The following is a 19,535-nucleotide window of genomic DNA, read 5'->3' as shown; positions in this document are numbered from 1 at the left end:
TTTAACTGAATACATTGTTTGGTATTTTAATTGGAGTTTTTTTGACATGGTCCTTCTAAGGAAGTCAAGCGTTAATATTGTCCATATTATTAAAAAAAATGTTTACAGCATCAAAAAGCAGTCGGTGACTCATTTATTTAACTTATTTAATATTTTTTTTGGCATGAATTATTGCAGTATTTCGCACTTTTGAATACTAAAGAAACCTGTTTAATGGTGCGAAAAAATTGCTGTCAATAGTATTAACGCTACTTTTTTAAATTAGATTTTCAATAATTACAAAGTTGCCTTTCTACTGTGTGATATTTATCGTACTTAAAACTACGCCGTTCTTAGTGGTTAGCTCCAAAGTTTATCATATAATTCCAATGTTTCAAGTAAATAGCACCCTTAGGTGAAACATTGAAATTGAGTTCAGAATACATAATGAAACATAGTAAATTAATTTTACATGAAATATAACAATTTACGTATTTATGTTGAAAATATTAAAATATGTTTCTACTTTTATTTATATATTTAATATATTATTATATAACTATATAACTATACAAACTTAATAATTATTAACTTTTCGATTTTCGATTTTCCTCAAAGTTTTTTAGGTTAATGGTAATATTTAGCTAGATCAGTTTAGCTAGCATAGTTTAAAGTATAGCTGCAATTTGGAGCTTGTCTACAAACAATATATGCACTTAATAAAAGTTTCCCTCGCGCAAATTAAAGATATATAGAATCATTTAGAAATAGAGTCATATACAAATAACAATTTGCAAACGTGAACTGAGCTAATGGATTATTGATAGGCTAGCCATCTAACTGAAAGTGTTTCTAATAAATAATAAATAAGTAATTTCTATATCAGTATTATAAGAAACAACGTATACAAAGTTATATCACAATTTTCAAATTTAAAGAGATTCTCAGATATAGTTATGAATATAAGAAGACAATGAACATAGAAGTTAAATACACAGGTAATTTAAAACAATAAATGTGAAAATTGATAGCGCATGACCTACTTGTTACAGTCACTTTTTTGACAATGTTGGCCAATGGGTCTATCCCTAGTTCCCTATCCATATCTCCCTAGTTCCTACTCTTTCTTTATTCATTACACATTGCTCCATTAGACATTGATTATAATTGATGACAGGTGAATTATACAAATTGGTTAATCTAGAATTGATATGTAATCAATAGTTAACTATGTAAAATTGTTTTTGAAAGCAATAATACATTATTATTTAATTAATTATAGTAGACTGTAGATTTTAAAATATAATTTATACAGCTATTATAAAGATGCTGTAATTGATGTTTAACTTTTAACTCTATCAGACAGTTTTTTAAGGAAACAAGACGGAAATAGTATAAGTAGCATTACTAGAAAATGAGCATGTAAACGGATATATTGGAAGATGTTCCTTTAATAGAAAAGCTAAAAATGGATCTTTTATGACAACATCGGAACTTTTAATCCTAAATAATTTCTTTTATATCTGTTATTCTGCAATAATACACTGAAAACCATTTTTGATTAATAATTCATCAGTAATTCTATTAATAATAGTTAATTATATTCTCATAATAGGCTTTAACGGTTATATATGGAGAAATTTTAATATTTATACAATGTTACAAGTTTACTAAGTTTTAATGGTTGTAAAATTCCTTCTTGTGTATTCGCTTTATATGAAGTGTTGAATTAATAGTCCTAATAAACATGTTTGTTATTATATATGGACATAAGTAAATTAACTAATTTGCATTATTGTTAGTTATGATATATTCTTTAAATTTTAATATCGTTTAATTTTGTTCCAAAAGTCTTGGGTTTCGATATTTCAATGTTACAGTGACATGAAAGGTACAGTGAAAGTAATAAAATAATTATTTATATAAGAAAAAATACTCTACAGTCTATATACTCGTCTATTAATCAGTTTGGATGGCGTTAAACGTTTTAGTCTAAACACTTTAGTTGGCACAGTTAACAAGCACTAACTTTCTTTCGAAGTACTTAACACAAACATTTTGAAATACTCTTATAAAAATACGTATATTATTTTAGATGCATAACTGATTGCGAATTTAACTCTGGTTAGTAAAATAATTCAGGGCGAACATATATCATTTCTGAGATTGAACTTTAAATAAATCAGATATTTTTCTAACAAGTATCGTATATTTAACATTTTGTGTATTTTTTCAAGGTCCAAGTAGACGACAACGATAATCTTGTAATAGCCAGAATCTTAGAGGGTGGTATGATAGAGAAACAGGGACTATTACACGTGGGCGATATTATCTTGGAAGTTAACGGAACCCAGGTTAAATCGCCGGAAGACTTACAGGTAGAGGTAGCGAAGAGCAAAGATTCTGTTACTTTAAAAGTGGGAAATGCCCCAGCTGTTGAAACTCACGCATCGATTGTGTCTAATGGTGTAAATGGGGTCACTAAGAAATTAACGGTAAGCTTTTTATTAGAACACGCTAAAATAAATGTATATTAATCTTTTTTTGATTTTGTTTTAAAAACATGTTTCATTGTAATATATTTTATATTTGTTAGTAACAGCATAATAGAAAATTATATTCCATATATTTAAAATAAATTCTTTATTTTAATGAACAATCTTATGTATTATCCTATTCATATGTTATGAACATAATTTTTAAAAAATCCTTCTCTGTTCAATTTTCATATATTATAGCATCACATTTCAATTTTATCTGCTTTCATTCGTATCATATTCAAATGTAAAACATCTACCCTGGCCGAACATATGAATAATTCCGCTTGTGCTCTACGCGACATCGTTCTGATGATTTAATTTTACTGGAATTGGAGATGTAATATATGAGTTCCACATATTAAATGGCTTCTATGCATGATTAATTATCTTTGACTTTTTAATTGCATTTTGTTTCCAATAATTATTACATGAAGAAGTGAAAATTGCCTTTTTCACTTCTGTAATTGGATTTTCTATAATAAATAAAGGTTATACTTTGGGACTGTTTATATTTTATACCTGTGTTACTTATGTCACAGATTTTACTGGCGCTGATTTTGATAGATTCAAAACAACTCGAAAAATTTGAAGTATTTTCTATCGTCAGATTACTACCTGTAAAATCATATTCTATTTTCGTGAGAAATGATCAGTAATCAGAGGGAGCAGCTTCCGGCTAACATTGCGAGATCTGAGTATATACTTATTTATTATTTGTTATCATTTGTACCCAATCCGTAATGGATTTGCCAGGTTATAACAGTTCTAAGCTTCTCCTTTTCCTTGGTGTTATTGAAGAATATACCTTTTTTATTTACATTTTGGGCTTTTAAATACCTGCACCCAAATGCTTGTTGCATAATTCAATTGATTGTGAAAGATCCTCTTGTGTTTAGTTTGTATCTTTTTTGAGTAATGTCTTCATTTCCTTGCCTTCTTCGGAACCATTTTCTGTATGATTTGTTAGATGGAGTATTTCCATAATAAACTACTACGATGGACCTTTCACTTTTTTTTTTCAATGAAAGCAGACAATGTAAAGCAAATTATGCTCGGTTAACGTCTTAAATGTGAAAAGAGTGCATTTATAGTACACATTGGCCTATTAAACTTGATTTATTTTTTGGCTGTCTTATGATGGTTTATTATGTTGTTTATTGTATTAGATTTATATGGCTATGTGCGAGTGATAAATGATTTGTCAAATCCAAATGTGGTCCGAGTCGGTGTCGGCCAAGGAGATGTCGTCTCTTTAGTGTTGTTCAATATAGTAATGGATGCAATTATGCGAAAAATTTTTATAAAGAGTAATGGCGTTCAATATGATGCTACAAACTCTTTGACCGATCCCATGTTCGCTGATGTTTGTTCTATATTCATGGATACACATATTGAGGCTTCTAGCATTCTTCGCACCGCAAAACAATATGATTTTAGAATTAATAGAAACACTAAACTCTTGACAACTGACGGATCGCCTGCTATTGTAAATCTCAATGGCATTCACTTAAAGCTCACTGATACACTCGGGATCACTAATACAGGCGAAAAAGTGGCATCTTCCGCAGAAGTAATAAGATGGTTCGCGGTGAAAGAGAGGTATTACAATCATTCTGACATTTCTAAGGTTAATATTTTTGACATGCCACGCCTAAAGTAATTTCTACATGTTTCTCTCCGAGATCCCATTAGATATGAAGTAATTCCATTAATGCAATAATCAGAGTACAGTTGAGGAGCAAATTCAGAGACCCAAGCGAATGAATTCTTTACAGGAAGATACAGCAAATAACTATGAAAAAGACATGGATCAAGAGAGTCGAAAGCGATTACTGTGTCTAAATTTACTGAAGAATATATCAATAAGTCTTGCGGTACTAACAGTAGCGTATTGGTTGAGAAATAGGCACTCTCCCCGAGCGCTGGTTATGGATAGATGATTCTAATGATGTTCAGTTAACACATGTATTTAACATAGTAATAAACCGGTTCTAACCGGTTATATTGATGTAACTAAGCAGGCATTATTCGTAGCAATTATTTTTAAAAATATATAAAAACATTTGAGCGTAGCATTAATTATATTTCACTTTAGGTTATAATAATTCAATTCGGAACTTGCTGTTTTCAATTGATAATCTTTAAATTTATTAGATATTTATTCGCTAATCTCAATATTTTTAATTTCAGTGTTATATGAGAGCTCTATTTGAGTACAATCCTGATGAAGATACTTTACTACCTTGCAAAGAAATTGGATTACCATTCGATCGAGGTGATATTTTACAAATAGTGGATCAGCGAGATCCAAATTGGTGGCAGGCAAAAAAAATTGGCGGAGACAATAGAACAGGATTAATACCTTCACTGGAACTAGAGGAAAGGCGAAAGGCTTATGTACCTCCCGAGGCAGATTTTGTTCATAAGATTAGCATATGTGGTATGTAACTACAGAATAATAACATATTTGTAATGAAATGCAAGCATTTGCGAGATTAATCATCGTTGAAATCCTATACACTAAATAAATATTAAATAATTTAGGATCCTTTTTAATAATAAATGCGATAATAAAATATACTCGATTGTCGAAATTGAAGAGCATTTACAATTTGGTGTGGAATGATAACCTAGTAATTTTACCTTAAATTAAGATGGTACTATTTGTCGATGGTACTACTGCCTATTCAACTTACTTACTACATGAAACATTTCTCGGTAGTATACTCTCTAGTTTTGGTGGTCATATTGGGTCCCTCGGTGTGATTTAACACCACTTGATTTTTTTCTGGGTTATTTCAAGTCAAAGATCTATGCCAATACTGTTATTCCGACCAAACTCAGATACATTTTTTGATCATTTGATTGAATACTGAATAAAAAATACTATTGAATATAAATATACAATTATTAAAAAGTACTGTGTTATAGGGGTCTTGGCTACCGAAAAAAAATTCGATATTTCAATATATCGATTTTAAAAAATATCGATATATCGTTTTCGATATTTAAAAAAAATACCGTTATATTGATATATCGGAGAAAAAAAAATCGATGATGTTAGCCTAAAAAATACATGCTTTCTCTAAATATTTTATATCTTTAAGTACCAAAATCCACCAAACGTTTAACATTAAATACCAATTTTAAAGGTTTATTAAAAATTATATTTAATTTATTTTGAAAAAATATCGAAAAATATCAGCTAAAAAGATATCGATTTTTTTTTTCAAAAAATATCGATATATCGATATATCGATATTTCTTCTGCATCCCTACTGTGTTATTCTGTTTAATTCAAATTTAGCCTACATTTTGGGACACTAAATATTATATTACCATCATATACAAAAGTCTAATATTGAATAAGGAATGTTAGAAGGGATTAAATGACAAAATACTTATAAAATGTATGATTTTTTTTCCTTAAAATGAAGATATTTTTATCGAGTCAATAACGACCATATCTTGCTACTCAAACGAGAAAAAAAGCAGTTAATATAAAATGCACCCTCCTGATATATATTATATATGTCTGTAATACATGTTTAATAGGTTGTTGTCACGCGACTTGCAAATTTATTAGTTCTAACGTAACATAATTTACGCCATTTTTGTATATTTCATAAGACAATCTTGACGATGAAAAATGTTTATTCAGGAGCGAGGATAGCAAGAAAGAAGAAAAAGATCATTTACCAGTCCAAAAGCAATTGTGATTTCGACAAGGCCGAATTACTTTTGTACGAAGAAGTAACCAAGATGCCACCATTTAAAAGAAAAACATTGGTATTAATCGGTACACAAGGAGTGGGGAGAAGAACTCTTAAAAATCGACTGATCAACAGCGATCCCGAAAAATTCGCTGGAGTTATTCCATGTACGTAAAAGAAAATTTATTTAGCTTTTAGACTTAAGTAAAATGTTAATACGTGATACATGTATATACATTTCGGCATCAGTTATTTGATTTCCGCTTTATCCCCCTCCCTGTTTCTTTAATGGGGTTACACGGGCTGGTTTTGTTGACCATAAATTGGATCGATTACTCATTAAAATAAATAAGGCCATATTTTTTGTAGACACGACAAGACCACAGAGGGTGCTGGAAGAAAACGGCCAATCATATTGGTTCGTGGATCGAGAAAAAATGGAGGAAGATATTCGAAATAATAAATTCCTGGAATATGGGGAGTACAATGGACATTTATATGGAACACACCTGGATACAATTAGAGATGTTATTAGACAAGTAAGATATAATTATATATCTTATACATTTTCGTTAGTCGTTTATTGTTCAATTATCTAATGATATATATATTTTTTTTATTACTCTTCGTGATTCCACAATCTGCCCTATTGGCAATAAATATTTCTTCTGTTTATATTATATATACATGGCATGTAGAAAATCACTTCATTAAGCAATCTTCTGTATAAAATATTATCTTAATTAATTAGTCTTATTCTAATGCTTATTCTAAACTCTACATATGTCCAGTAATCAGATCAGGTGGTGTTAAACGTTTTAGTCTACGCACTTCACTATCACGTCGCATATTTAGCTGATTAGCGAGTACATTGGGATGCACTGACACTCTTTCGAAGTACTTCACACAAACACGTTGGATTACACCCGTTATAGGTTCTAGAGGAATATCGCGTTGTATCACTTTATTTGAAATATAGTACGGAGCATCAACAATGGCACGCAACACCTTATTTTGGAACCGTTGAATGATGGATATATTAGATTTGCTAGCGGTACCCCATAGTTGAATTCCGTATGTCCAAATGGGCTTGAGTATAGACTCATACAGCAATACCTTGTTATCTAATGATAACTTGGATTTGCGCCCAATGAGCCAATACATTTGATATAATTTTAGTCCTAGTTGTTTCCGTTTAGAGAGTATGTGCTTCTTCCAGGTTAGGCGTCGATCTAAATGCATACCAAGATATTTAACATGCTCTGCTTGGGGGAGTTGACGATGATTGATATTTACTGGTGGACATGTTCTTCTACGCAGGGTAAACGTTACATGCGTGGATTTTGATTCATTGGCTTTAATGTGCCATGCCTTCAACCATAATTGTATTTGCTCCAGGTGGGTTTGTAGGTTTATTGATGCTGTGACTGGATCTTCATGGGATGCTAAGATTGCTGTATCGTCTGCATATGTTGCCATAGTAGTTATTTTTGTGGTGGGCAGATCAGCCGTATACAGAAGATACAGTACTGGACCCAGTACACTACCTTGCGGAACTCCTGAATATATGGGATTTAATTCGGTATGTTCATCGCCTTGATTTACAATAAAATGTCTGTCAGTGAGATACGATTTTAGTAGCTGATAGTCCGGATGAGGGAGAAGTTTCCTTAGTTTAACCTGCAAGCCCGAATGCCATACTTTGTCAAAATCCTGAGATATGTCTAGGAAAGCAGCCGAACAATATCTTTTGGCATTTAGGTCAGCGTTTATTTGGTTTACAAGTCTATGCACTTGTTCTATAGTCCCATGCTTATTGCGAAAGCCAAACTGATGTTCTGGAATAATTTTTCCTTTTTCTATTATATAGTTTAGTTTTTTTATGTATAATTTCTCGAAAGCTTTCGAGATTATTGGTAATAAACTTATAGGTCGGTAGGAGGTCACATCTTCTGGTATTTTTCCTGCTTTAAGTATCATTAATATTTTAGCTACTTTCCAGATACTAGGGAAGTAATTAATTCGTAGCATAGCATTAAATATATATGTTAATAATTTTATAGCCTTTTCTGATAGTTCTTTTAAAATTTTGCCAGTAATTAAGTCATAACCAGGAGCTTTTTTAATATTAATCTCTCTCATTATTGTATGTTTAACTTTTTTGACCGTTAATTTCTCGTGCGGTAAATCCATTTGAAATGGCGAATCTAGAAAGCTAGTAATTTTATTTTCGTCATCTTTATGTAGCTGAGACTGGAAAGGTTTAAAAACATTTTTTAAGTGTTTTGAGAAAATGTCGGCCTTCTCTTTATTGCTTCTCGCCCAATTATTTTCGCTTGTTTTAATAGGTGGGTTATGCTGCTGGGATCTCCTAAGCTTTTTTGTTGCTTTCCACAACGAATAGTCTGTAGCCTCAGTTGATGTCAAGTTTTCTAGGTATTCTTGAATGCCTTGGTTTTGTTCAATTTGGATTAGATCTCTCAGCTCTTTTATGGCCCTATTAAATTTTCTTTTATTCTCTTCAGTCCTTTGCTGTTGCCAACTTCGTCGCAACTTTCTTTTTTCTGCTATCTTTTTCTGTATTGTACATGATATATGCGTATTTTTGGTCTAAGTTTTCTCTAAATGAGGGCCAGTTAGTTCTATTATTGCACGGAGAAGGGGGTTTATCTTTGATGGCAATTTTTGAAGAAAGTGTTACTATTATTGGTGAATGATCAGAAGACAGGTCGAAACATGATTCTGCCTGACACTTTTTTGGATCAATATTTTTTGTAATACAGAAATCTATTGTATCTGGTTTTTTATTTCTGTCTGAAGGCCAATATGTTGGTTCACCAGTAGAGATATGTTGTAAGTTATCTATCCTTATGGCTTTGAGCAGTTCTCTACCTTTTGAGGTTATTATTCTTGAACCCCACATTAAATGTTTTGCATTATAATCTCCTCCTGCTATAAATCTATTACCTAGCGTACTGAAGAATTCTTGAAATTGTTCTGCCTTGTTGTTATGTTTAGGTGGGCAATAAATCGCAGAAATTGTTAATGGTCCATGGGCTTCCTCTATGGTTATACTGGTGGCTTGCAGGTAGTCTTTTCGGAATTTTTCTTTTTCGAAATGCTTTATATCATCTCGAATTATTATGGCTGTACCTCCATGTGCTTTATCATCAGGGTGATGTGTATGATAAAGCTTATATTTAGGAACTTTCAGATAATTCTTGTCCGTAAAGTGTGTTTCGGAAACCATCATAACGTCAATATTTTGTTCATTTACGAACATTTTTAGTTCCCTGGCGTGTTGTTGGAGCCCATTGGCATTCTAGACGGCGATTTTGTAGCTATTGGTTTCAGGCATTAGGCAAGTTTGCTTACGACGGTTGTGAGTAGACCAAGCATCGTACTCATTTGATCCATTAGTTTCGCCATCATATTTTCTAATCTTGAGATGTTGCTAGTTTCAGTAGGTTGAGATATTGTCTCTCGTTTTTGTGTTGAACCATTTTCAACTATTTGAGCATAAGTTATGTCTGGTTGACTTGTTCTGGTGGGTAGTGGTAGATTGGTAGTAGTGGATTGTTTCTGCTGTAGTTGCTTGTGAACTGCGCAACCCTTGTAGTTCGCTGGATGATTTCCGTTACAGTTAACACATTTCACTTTTTCATCGCGAACTTTACGAGTACAATCTCCTGTCTTATGTTCTCCTGCACATTTTACGCATCTATATGATTTGCGACAGTAAGTCTTTGTGTGCCCGTGCGCTTGACACCTTGTGCATTGTGGTATAATTCTTTTTATATGTGGTGGTTCGCATTTAATAATATTATTTTCCAATTTGGTGATTTCATACACCGCCTTATTATTTCCATTAGGTTTTATGTCTATATAAAACACAGGCAAAGGTTTTTTTGTCGTGTGATGTCGTATATTGTGAATATTTATGACCTCGTGACCTTTTTCAGCTAGTGCTACCTTGATGGTGTTAAAGTCCGTCCCGTGATGTAATCCTTTTAATACGAATTTAAAGGTTCTCTCGGATTTTGGCCTGAATGTATGGTATTGGGTGTTTCTTTCATCTAATTCTTTTATAAGAACTTTAAAGTGATCCGCTTCGAACAATTGGACTTTAATTGTTTCATAGCTCACTGTTTTAATTGTGTAGTTCTTAGTAATGGTTTTCAATAAGTCATGGATGTTTTTTATTATTCCTATCTTATAGACTGTTATTGGTGGTGGTTTGGGAACAACTTTTTCAGGGCTTGGTTGTATGTTCTCTTCAATTTCTTCCGACAGGTTGCTAAAACTGTTTTTTGTCTCTATCGGTTTCTGCAACCAATAGTCACTGATTCTTGTTTGTTTCCTCGCGATTTCTTCTTCTGGACTTCTCAATCGTTTTTTGTTAATGACTGTAGTCCATTCTGATGGTGGAGTTTGCGTTATTGCTGTTTGTTCTAATCTTATATCAAAGTGTTCAGGTGATTTGGTTGAATCGCTATGGTTTGCCATTTTTTAATTTTTAATATTTTATTTAATTTACTTCCAGAGGATAAAAAAAATAAAATAAGTACATTGTTTATTTCACGCACTTCATTTTTCACTTACGTTATTTTAGCACTAGTTTTTTACTATAAATACTATAAATGAATTTCAAAAGGACTGTTGTAAAATAAGATGAAATAATTTTAAACACTAATAAAAATGAGATGCAGTCCTTTCGTCTGGTCACGTAAACACGTATTCACTACACTTTAGGTCCACTGAGAGACGGATAGCCGCATCTGTTATGCGTTTTTAACACTCAATTAAATAACCGTAATAAAATACTGGGTTTTTTTAAAGAAAGGTATTTTTTTATAGCTTGGACCGTATTGAAAATACGTCTTCACCCTACGAAGGTTGGAACTGAACTGAATGATATATTTAGAAATTAATATGTTAAGCATATTATAACATAACAAGTCAATCGAAAAGCTCCCGGCCTGACACATAGAGGGCGCTACTACAATTAAATCCATATATTTTTAGTTAGCCCTAACCCTCAAAAGATGTGTGTATAAATTTGACAGCTGTCGGATCATTAGTTTGTGAGTTATAGTATTTTGAGGGAAGCAACTTTTGTTATTGTGAAAAAATGGATAAAAAGGAATTTCGCGTATTGATAAAATATTGCTTTTTGAAGGAAAACAGTACAGTTGAAGCAAAAACTTGGCTTGATGACAAGTATCCTGATACTGCCCCAGAAAAATCAACCGTCAAGTATTGGTATGCTAAGTTTAGACGTGGTGAAATGAGCACCAAAGACATCATACATCATATAATTCACGAATATTTGGGTATGAGAAAGCTCTGTGCAAAGTGGATGCTGCGCAAGCTCACTTTTGACCAAAAACAACGACGAGTTGATGATGACGGAGCACTGTTTGAAGATGATCAAGCATAATAAACCCGAGTTTTTGCATCGATATGTGACAATGGATGAAACATGGCTTCATTATTTCACTTCGAAGTCCAATCGACAGTCATCCGTGTGGACTGCACACGATGAACCCGCTCCAAAGCATGGGACAGCAACAGTCGGCTGCCAAGGTTATGGCGTCTGTGTTTTGGTATGCGCATGGAATATTTTTCATTGACTACCTTGGAAAAGGAAGGACCATCAACAGCAACTATTATATAGCGTTATTGGACCGTTTGAAGGATGAAATCGCCGAAAAACGGCCGCATTTTAATAAAAGGAAGTTCTGATTCACCAAGACAATGCACCGTGTTACAAGTCAGTGAAAACAATGTCAAAAATCCATGAATTGGGCTTCGAATTGCTTCCTAATCCACCGTATTCTCCAGATCTGCCTCCCAACGACTATTTCCTGTTCTCAGATCTCAAAAGAATGCTCGCTGGGAAGAAATTTTCGTCAAATGAATAGGTGAATATGAAAATGGTATCGAAAATTTGGATGGTCGCTATTATCAGTGTATCACCCTTGAAGGGAATTATGTTGAATAAGAAAACAAATTTGCCAAAAAAGTGTTTTACTATGGTAGGTTGGGGACTTTTCAATTGATCTGTTATACATAGTTTCTTCAATCTTATTCTTAAAAAATGAAAAAGCGAACTATTTTAGGTACATTTATTTGTTTTTCACCATTACGTTAAATTATATTCACCATTTATAATGCGTATTTTTTAAACATAACTGAGACTTTAATATTTGTCTAGTGAATCAGGGTACTAAAAAGGAAAGATTCTCTGTTCCATGTGTGCCACTTTTTGGATTTTTTAAACTTATTAAATGATTAAAGTATAATCAAAATTTTGAGCGAAGTACGAATTTAAACATTTTAGTTTACTCTATTTTATAGTTAGTTCACTGATTTACGTCATTTTGTAGAGTTATTGTACGCAGTGTTAAGTGATAATTATATATAACATGTTCAGATCAAGGTTCCATTATTAGAGTTAACTTTTTATTATGTGTAAAAGTGCTAGTAATTTTTCTTACTGGTTCGAAATGTTGAATTACGAGCTATTTACGGACAAATTTTAGTTTTCCAATTTAATTAAAAATTACCGTTAAATTCATTGAGTGTATTAAGTTTAATAATATATCAAATAGTTAAATATTAGTCTTCAGATCTTCTTAGTCTTTATATTTAAACCCATTTTTGGACTTTTTTTTATACATTATTGAAATGGTTTGGTTTCGTATTAACTTTTACTTTTTGTTTTGAGTCTTATTCAAGGAGGTTGTTCAACGTTTATGAATGATTTGTTAAATTTTAGTGACCGACTAAGTTTATCAAGGGACCAAAAAGTCTGAGGTCTCTGATAAAAAGAGTATAACATACAATTATTGTAGTTCGAATATAAGGTTTTGCACCCAGCGCACATGCCAAGCTTGACGTCTTTTGATAATTGAAAAAAATATTTGGATTGGCTAAGAATAGAGAAGAAAGAAACACAAAATTTTTAATCTATATAAGTAATGTTACTATTCATAAGGGGATTTACGTTTATATTTTTTGTTAAAGTGGAAAATCAAATCATAATATTTGTATATATTATTAAAGATTTTGTGGTGGAAACATTATTAAATCATAATATTATTTTATTTAATTAAATATTTTTCTTTTGTTGTGGAAACTTAATTATATAAAACATTCTAATATGAATACATCGCTTAGTATATTTCTTACTGAAATTGATTTAGTACTTTTATCAAGAAATTGTTAGACTTAAAAGTTATAGTGTTTATTGTGGATTTCTTCGGCTAGCACCACGTATAAATAAATAATTATTATATAATTCTTATAATTAATTATAATATGAATTATTAGAAATTTCAATATATTATTATTATATATTAGGAAATATTACATTATACTGAAATTACATTTGAACTACACTTACCTTCGAGTATATAAAGAAAGCTTAAACGGCCATTCTGGTTAATGTTAGTACTTGTTGAACTGTTTTAAAGGCTAAGAATGACACAAATATAATGTATCCAGTGTTCAAGCAAAGCTAAAAGAGTTGTGTTTTTATATCTCATATATTGATGATGTTCTTTTATCCGTGTACTTATTCCCTCGTTTCTTCTATAAAAAGTTACAGGGGACCTTTACTGAATGCCTATTAGGTTTAGGGCCAGAAAACGCCTGAGAGATGTTCCTGAGTAGTTAGAATATATTTTTGATTTTTCTTTCTTTAGAAACTTGCCAATGCAGTATGTTCTTCCTTCAAAAAAAAGGAGGACTGCTACGGAAACTTTCTCGATTCTGTTTCCTTAACTGTTTTCCTTGTTTTATTAGGCACGTATGAAATACATATTCCTCATTTAGGGAAACTTTTTACTCATTATATATCTTTCAACTCATTTTTCATTTTGATGAAGGATACGTGATTGAATGATACGTATATGATACGTAATGAAGGCTCTATAAATTAACGAATTCAGGATGGATCATTATTGGGGTAGTTGGAGTTGTGATGTAATCTAAAGATATTCCTCTCCATGTATTAGTTTCATGTAAACATGATATCCCAGCTGACCATAGACCTTTCGAAGAACTAGAACGCCTATGAAATAAATCTAGGGACTATTGACAGGAACTTGTCGAGTTTATCTATTCCATCGCTATAAATGACAGGTATAAAATGTTTTTATCGCATGTTGGCTCGTGCCTTGTCTAAATTGTCAAAATGTTGAATCTGAAAATATGTGGGTGCAGGATATTATTTTATTGAGGGAAAAATATTGCTTGGCATTTTTTATGAATAATGAGACTGATGTAAAGGATGACTACGCTAAAATGAATAAAAACATCTCCTGAATTGGTTTAGATGGCCTTATTTTGCTTATAAAGTTAGCTGAGCTTTTAATTTGATACGGGTTGGTACCTGGAGATTCGATGCTTAAAGTTGGATTAATTTTTTGTTGTATGAACTGCTATTAGTCTGAAAATATTCCACTTTTTGGAAGTAATCCCTTTTGTCTAATACGATAACATTTCCTTTGTCGGCTGATAGAATGATGATGTTCTCATTTTAAGTCCTGAAAACTGTAGAACAATATACGTTTCTCTATGCTGACGTTGGAAAAGATGGCTTCGAATTATGGAGGATGTAGCTGTTCATCTCCGGATTTGTTTCTTCCCTATCCCTATTATTATTAGACAGTTTCTACTTGGCTAATTATATCCTCTGTTGGTATAATAAAAATTATTATTATTAATTATTCAAATAAAAATAGCAAAACAGATGAACCAACAACAGTCCAAAAACAGCATCGATGACATGCTTTTGAAATTGAAGAGATTAAAATTAAACCACATAAGGCTGGAAAAAACTGGAAAAGGTTGATTACTCTTAAATAGGTGACTTCACTTTGAAGAAATAAATAATAACAGTGTTGAATAAATATCAGAATTTTAAGTATTAATTATTTATATAAATATATAAAAATACGCTTAAATATATTTACAAAGTATTATTTTTAGGGCAAAATGTGCATATTAGATTGTAGTCCAATGTCGCTGAAAATTCTTCACAATAGTTCGGAGTTTTTGCCGTATGTAATTTTTATAGCGGCCCCAGGAATGGAACAACTGAAGAACTTATACGATATATCTAAAAGCAACACTAACATAAGATATTCGAGCAGGAATTTAACGGTAAGAAGAGTTTTTTTATACTATATCACTTTTAATTCAATCTTGTTTGTTTAGAAGCACATAATTTAGTTTGTTATTGCATGGAATTTAATGCTGTGGTTATTCCATAAAATATAAGTAAATAATGCAACATTTCATTTCTTAATTATATCGAATAATGTCTATAGTAAAAAAATATGTAAAGTTTCTATAAATAAGCGGGTATCTTATATTAATGAGGATTGGATAAAATAACAGCTAATATATACATCGGAAATTTTTCGGAAAGAAATGGTAAATTGTCCCTGAGATATATTCTAACATAAACCAAGTCCTTTCTACACGTCTCATTCATTACAGCATTTTGTCTTCATTGTTGCAATAAATGTATTGAACTTATTAGATAATTATGTTATGTTAATTTTTTGTTTATTTATTTTTATTTTGCATGACAGTTTGATCGCCAAAGTTCAATTCGCTACAGTTCCAGAAGAGCAAGAACGTTGGAATCTTTAGCTTCGTTGTATGAGGTAAGTAAAGATGTTTGGTGTTATGCATTCTGGCTATTTCGTAAAAGTAAGTTTTTATGTAGTATTTATCAGGGTTGTTATGTATCTTTGTATAATTGCCAGTATTCGAAATAAAAATCTACTTGAAAAGATTAACCTACTAAGTATTCTTTAAACATATTGAATAATATAATAGGAACGAAAATAACGACGTATTTGTTTATTATAATTTGGTTTTCTCATTTTCAAGTAAACATATAATATTGTTAATAAGACTAACTGTTTATTACTCTGTAATTGTGAAACGAAATGATAAATAAAGTCAAATTGTTATCCCTTTTCCTTTTAGAACCTAAAATAATCTAATATTCCTAACTATTGGGACTATTGAATAATCTGAAATAATTTAAGATTTATAACCATGTCTGAAAATGTTATAGATATATAGTGATATTTTATACCTATAAAACCCATGGTGTTTGTTGTATAAGCTCTTAATAAAATCTTCAACATAGACCAAATAAAATAAATGTTATTAGGAATACTTTTTAATTTATTTGCATAATTAATTTGTGCACAGAATGTTGTTTTTGCTCTGTATGTTTAATAAACTTTGAGAGTACTTTGAGTTACTAGCGCATTCGCCAATTGTATGACTAATATTCAAATTACATTTATGATAATAATATATAATTCTCCCAATTAAATAGCCAATGCACGCTAAAGATGCTGTCGAATGTATTGTTAAATGTAATTTGTAAAAACGTAAAAGGTATAAATATATTCGATTGTGTTGGTACTGGTTGACACTGTTGCCAAATATCTATGAAATACATCTTCTTCAAAGCATTAGTGATAATAATTAAAAATCACAAACCGGCAGCTGTTATAAAACAAAATTCTAAGTTAATGAGGCATCATTGCGATGCTCTAAAATAAATATTGATGACGTGCTTTTGCTGTTTTATTGAATATATTATGTACATATACTTATACGCAAGCTGTCTAGTTTGATCTGTATATTCTATGCATTCTATAACTAATATTTTTCTCTAAGTAATTATTCTATTTATCTGTTAGGAGGAGGACCTGAGAAGGGCGTTGGAAGATAGTGCCAGCATGCAAAGAACGTACGATAAGTATATCGACCAAGTCATTACAAATAATGACTTCGACGTCACCTTCAGACAAATTGTTGAAGCAATGGAGTCGCTCACAACGGAGCATCAGTGGGTACCAGTCAACTGGATTTATTAATCACAATACGATTTAAGTTTATTATACTGCCATAACTACACTTATATATGCGTTGAACATGAACATTTTTGCCTAATAAGTATTTATACATTATGTGTATGTATTTTTGTTACCATAGAATTGAATCTGTACTAATTCGTACATCACAAAAATATCCAATTGATACACGTGTCATATTTGAGTACAAGCGTTGTCATCACTCATAAAAAAGTGTGTATTATTTAAGTATTTATCCTCTAGCCCTTTTACATATACGCGTTGATGGTTCAAGTTCTCACAAAACAGACTGCTGTTTATTGGGCTGTGCTAAATTCAGGCAGAAAATATGCGATGTTTGTCTCTTCAATAACTATGATGTGATTCATTATGATTATAAATATTACTATATATCTTAATGTTCTTAAGATAATCAAGATAACAGTGAACAATTGAAACAAAGTTATCGATATTTTCTAAAATAATTCACTTACATTCAATCAAGATGGTTAATGAACCGTAATACGGATTCTTTGTGCTAGATATACAGTAAAAAAAGTTGCAAGTTAATATAAGGTTAGGAAACTGTAACTACCTTGTTACTACAATTGTTATAAATGAAATTATATATACATAAAATGAGAATTATTAGACATGTTAGATCTCTACTTGTAGGTTATATCGTATTAGTTAAATGTAGATTAAGATCTGCCTTAAGCATGCGCCTCTAATATTAAATATGGGAAGCCTAAAATTGAGCTTTAATTGTTCATAGAACAAGTAGCCGTAGTTGAAAAGGCGAATGTCGCTCCATTATTTTGAAATATGCGTAGAATTCTTATTGTTCGTAGATTAAAACAGTCTTTAAAATGAACATATTTGATGACTGTTGTAGATAAAGGAACATGTGGTACAAAATAAAAACTACATCGAAAATAGATACTATTCTTTATAAACTAAATAATACATTTTTTACAGCAACTTCTGAGTATTGGCTTTATTTAGCTAACCTGTACTACTCTTTCTAAATTTAAATATATATTTAGACATCAATAAGAATGCGATATGATTTAAATGTATTAACTATACAGATTAAAATCATATATTTCAATTCGTTTATTTATTCTTAGGGCCTATATATTCCTAAGTTCTATTTTAAGATGTAAATGTAAAAAGTACTGTTAAACATTTTTGCAGAGTCGACCCGTACTATGACATGTAAAAAATAAAACAAATTATCCTTTGTACAAAATATAATATTAGATATATTCTACTTAGTATTTTAGTTTAGTAATCTTGCACTCATATTAGAAAGGTTTCAATCTATGATATTGTTATTCTTCTACCATATATATAAAATTCTTAAAAAAATCATTGCTTTGGATATAATAATATAGAATGAACATTAATTAAAATTTTTTTTTCGAGGTATAACTTATTTTTAGCAAGGTTTTTGTATATGTATGTATAAATTTATAATTTTTGAAACCGTCCATAGTGTTCATAAGATTTGTAATTTTTATTTTATACAGAAAAATATTATGTATATTTAGTTCTGACTTGTTTTGTTTCTCATATATATTACAATTTTATTTTACATCAGTTTCAGTTTACTTAATAAAGTTTTTTGTAAATAATTGTGTTTTTTTATGCGAATGAACATATAACTCTGGTATCAAGTGAACAAGATAAACAAGGGTTGTCTTTCTGAATATAAGTTGATCAATATAATTACTGAATATGTCCAATATTACTGAAATATTCCAATAACACCAGTTACTGTTTGTAACTAATTTAACTCTATTTATATGGCAATATTTTTCAGTTCTGTGGTTTCTGATGGCATGTAGAGATAAATATCTGTTTTTTTGTTGTTGTTGTAGTGTAAGGTTCTTTAAAGTTTGTTTGTGATTTGTATTATTCCATCATATAATTTTGATTCTATGGTTTGGTTTCATTTTTCTATGTATTGAATCAGCATTTATATAATATGCTTACATCTCTCGGTGAACATTATCAATAATTATTTAGATTAGATAGTGGAGGATTTTTAACTTTAACTAACCATTCGAAAGAAAGCAATATTTTATTTATCAGGCCTATACATTAATTTAAAAGTATTTACGACATATGGTCTTACCTTTTATTAAATCGCATCTGGTACATTTGTAATCAAGTTCATGTTGAAGCTTCACTTTTCACTATGTGTCGTTTCGCTGAAGTGTGAACATAACATTTTTTCGATGCGTCAAAAATATCTAAATTTGTACTGAGTAAATCGCATTTTCGGAAAATTTTACCTTTTACTTCAATTTTAAGAAAAATGCGCATGAAGGTTATGGAATGCTCCAAACAATTTGAAGACAAATATTTAAAAATATTACTTAATGATGATCCTTGGGGAGGAATTG

General features: G+C 30.8%; 1 protein-coding gene across 3 annotated transcripts in view; it reads left to right on the top strand.

Moving 5' to 3' along the window:
• Window positions 1–18,758, top strand: part of vari (MAGUK p55 subfamily member vari) — a 109,931-nt gene extending 91,173 nt beyond the window's left edge. For 2 of the 3 annotated variants that reach the window (XM_076399853.1, XM_076399852.1), the window contains 7 exons: window positions 2,217–2,474; window positions 4,710–4,959; window positions 6,181–6,399; window positions 6,602–6,771; window positions 15,230–15,403; window positions 15,838–15,912; window positions 16,972–18,758. In XM_076399853.1, the coding sequence (XP_076255968.1) occupies window positions 2,217–2,474; window positions 4,710–4,959; window positions 6,181–6,399; window positions 6,602–6,771; window positions 15,230–15,403; window positions 15,838–15,912; window positions 16,972–17,148 (1,323 nt within the window). In that variant the 3' untranslated portion in view covers window positions 17,149–18,758. The remainder of the gene's footprint in view (window positions 1–2,216; window positions 2,475–4,709; window positions 4,960–6,180; window positions 6,400–6,601; window positions 6,772–15,229; window positions 15,404–15,837; window positions 15,913–16,971) is intronic. The other variant, XM_076399854.1, reaches the window with a different exon arrangement.
• The last annotated feature ends 777 nt before the right edge of the window (window positions 18,759–19,535 follow it).

This window comes from Rhynchophorus ferrugineus, unplaced genomic scaffold, assembly GCF_030347505.1.
Source record: "Rhynchophorus ferrugineus isolate W39M unplaced genomic scaffold, kcgeb_rfMv2 rfM3, whole genome shotgun sequence".
Lineage (NCBI taxonomy): Eukaryota > Metazoa > Arthropoda > Insecta > Coleoptera > Curculionidae > Rhynchophorus > Rhynchophorus ferrugineus.
Note: the sequence above shows the minus strand (reverse complement) of the source record. Positions and strands in the feature narration are given on the sequence as shown.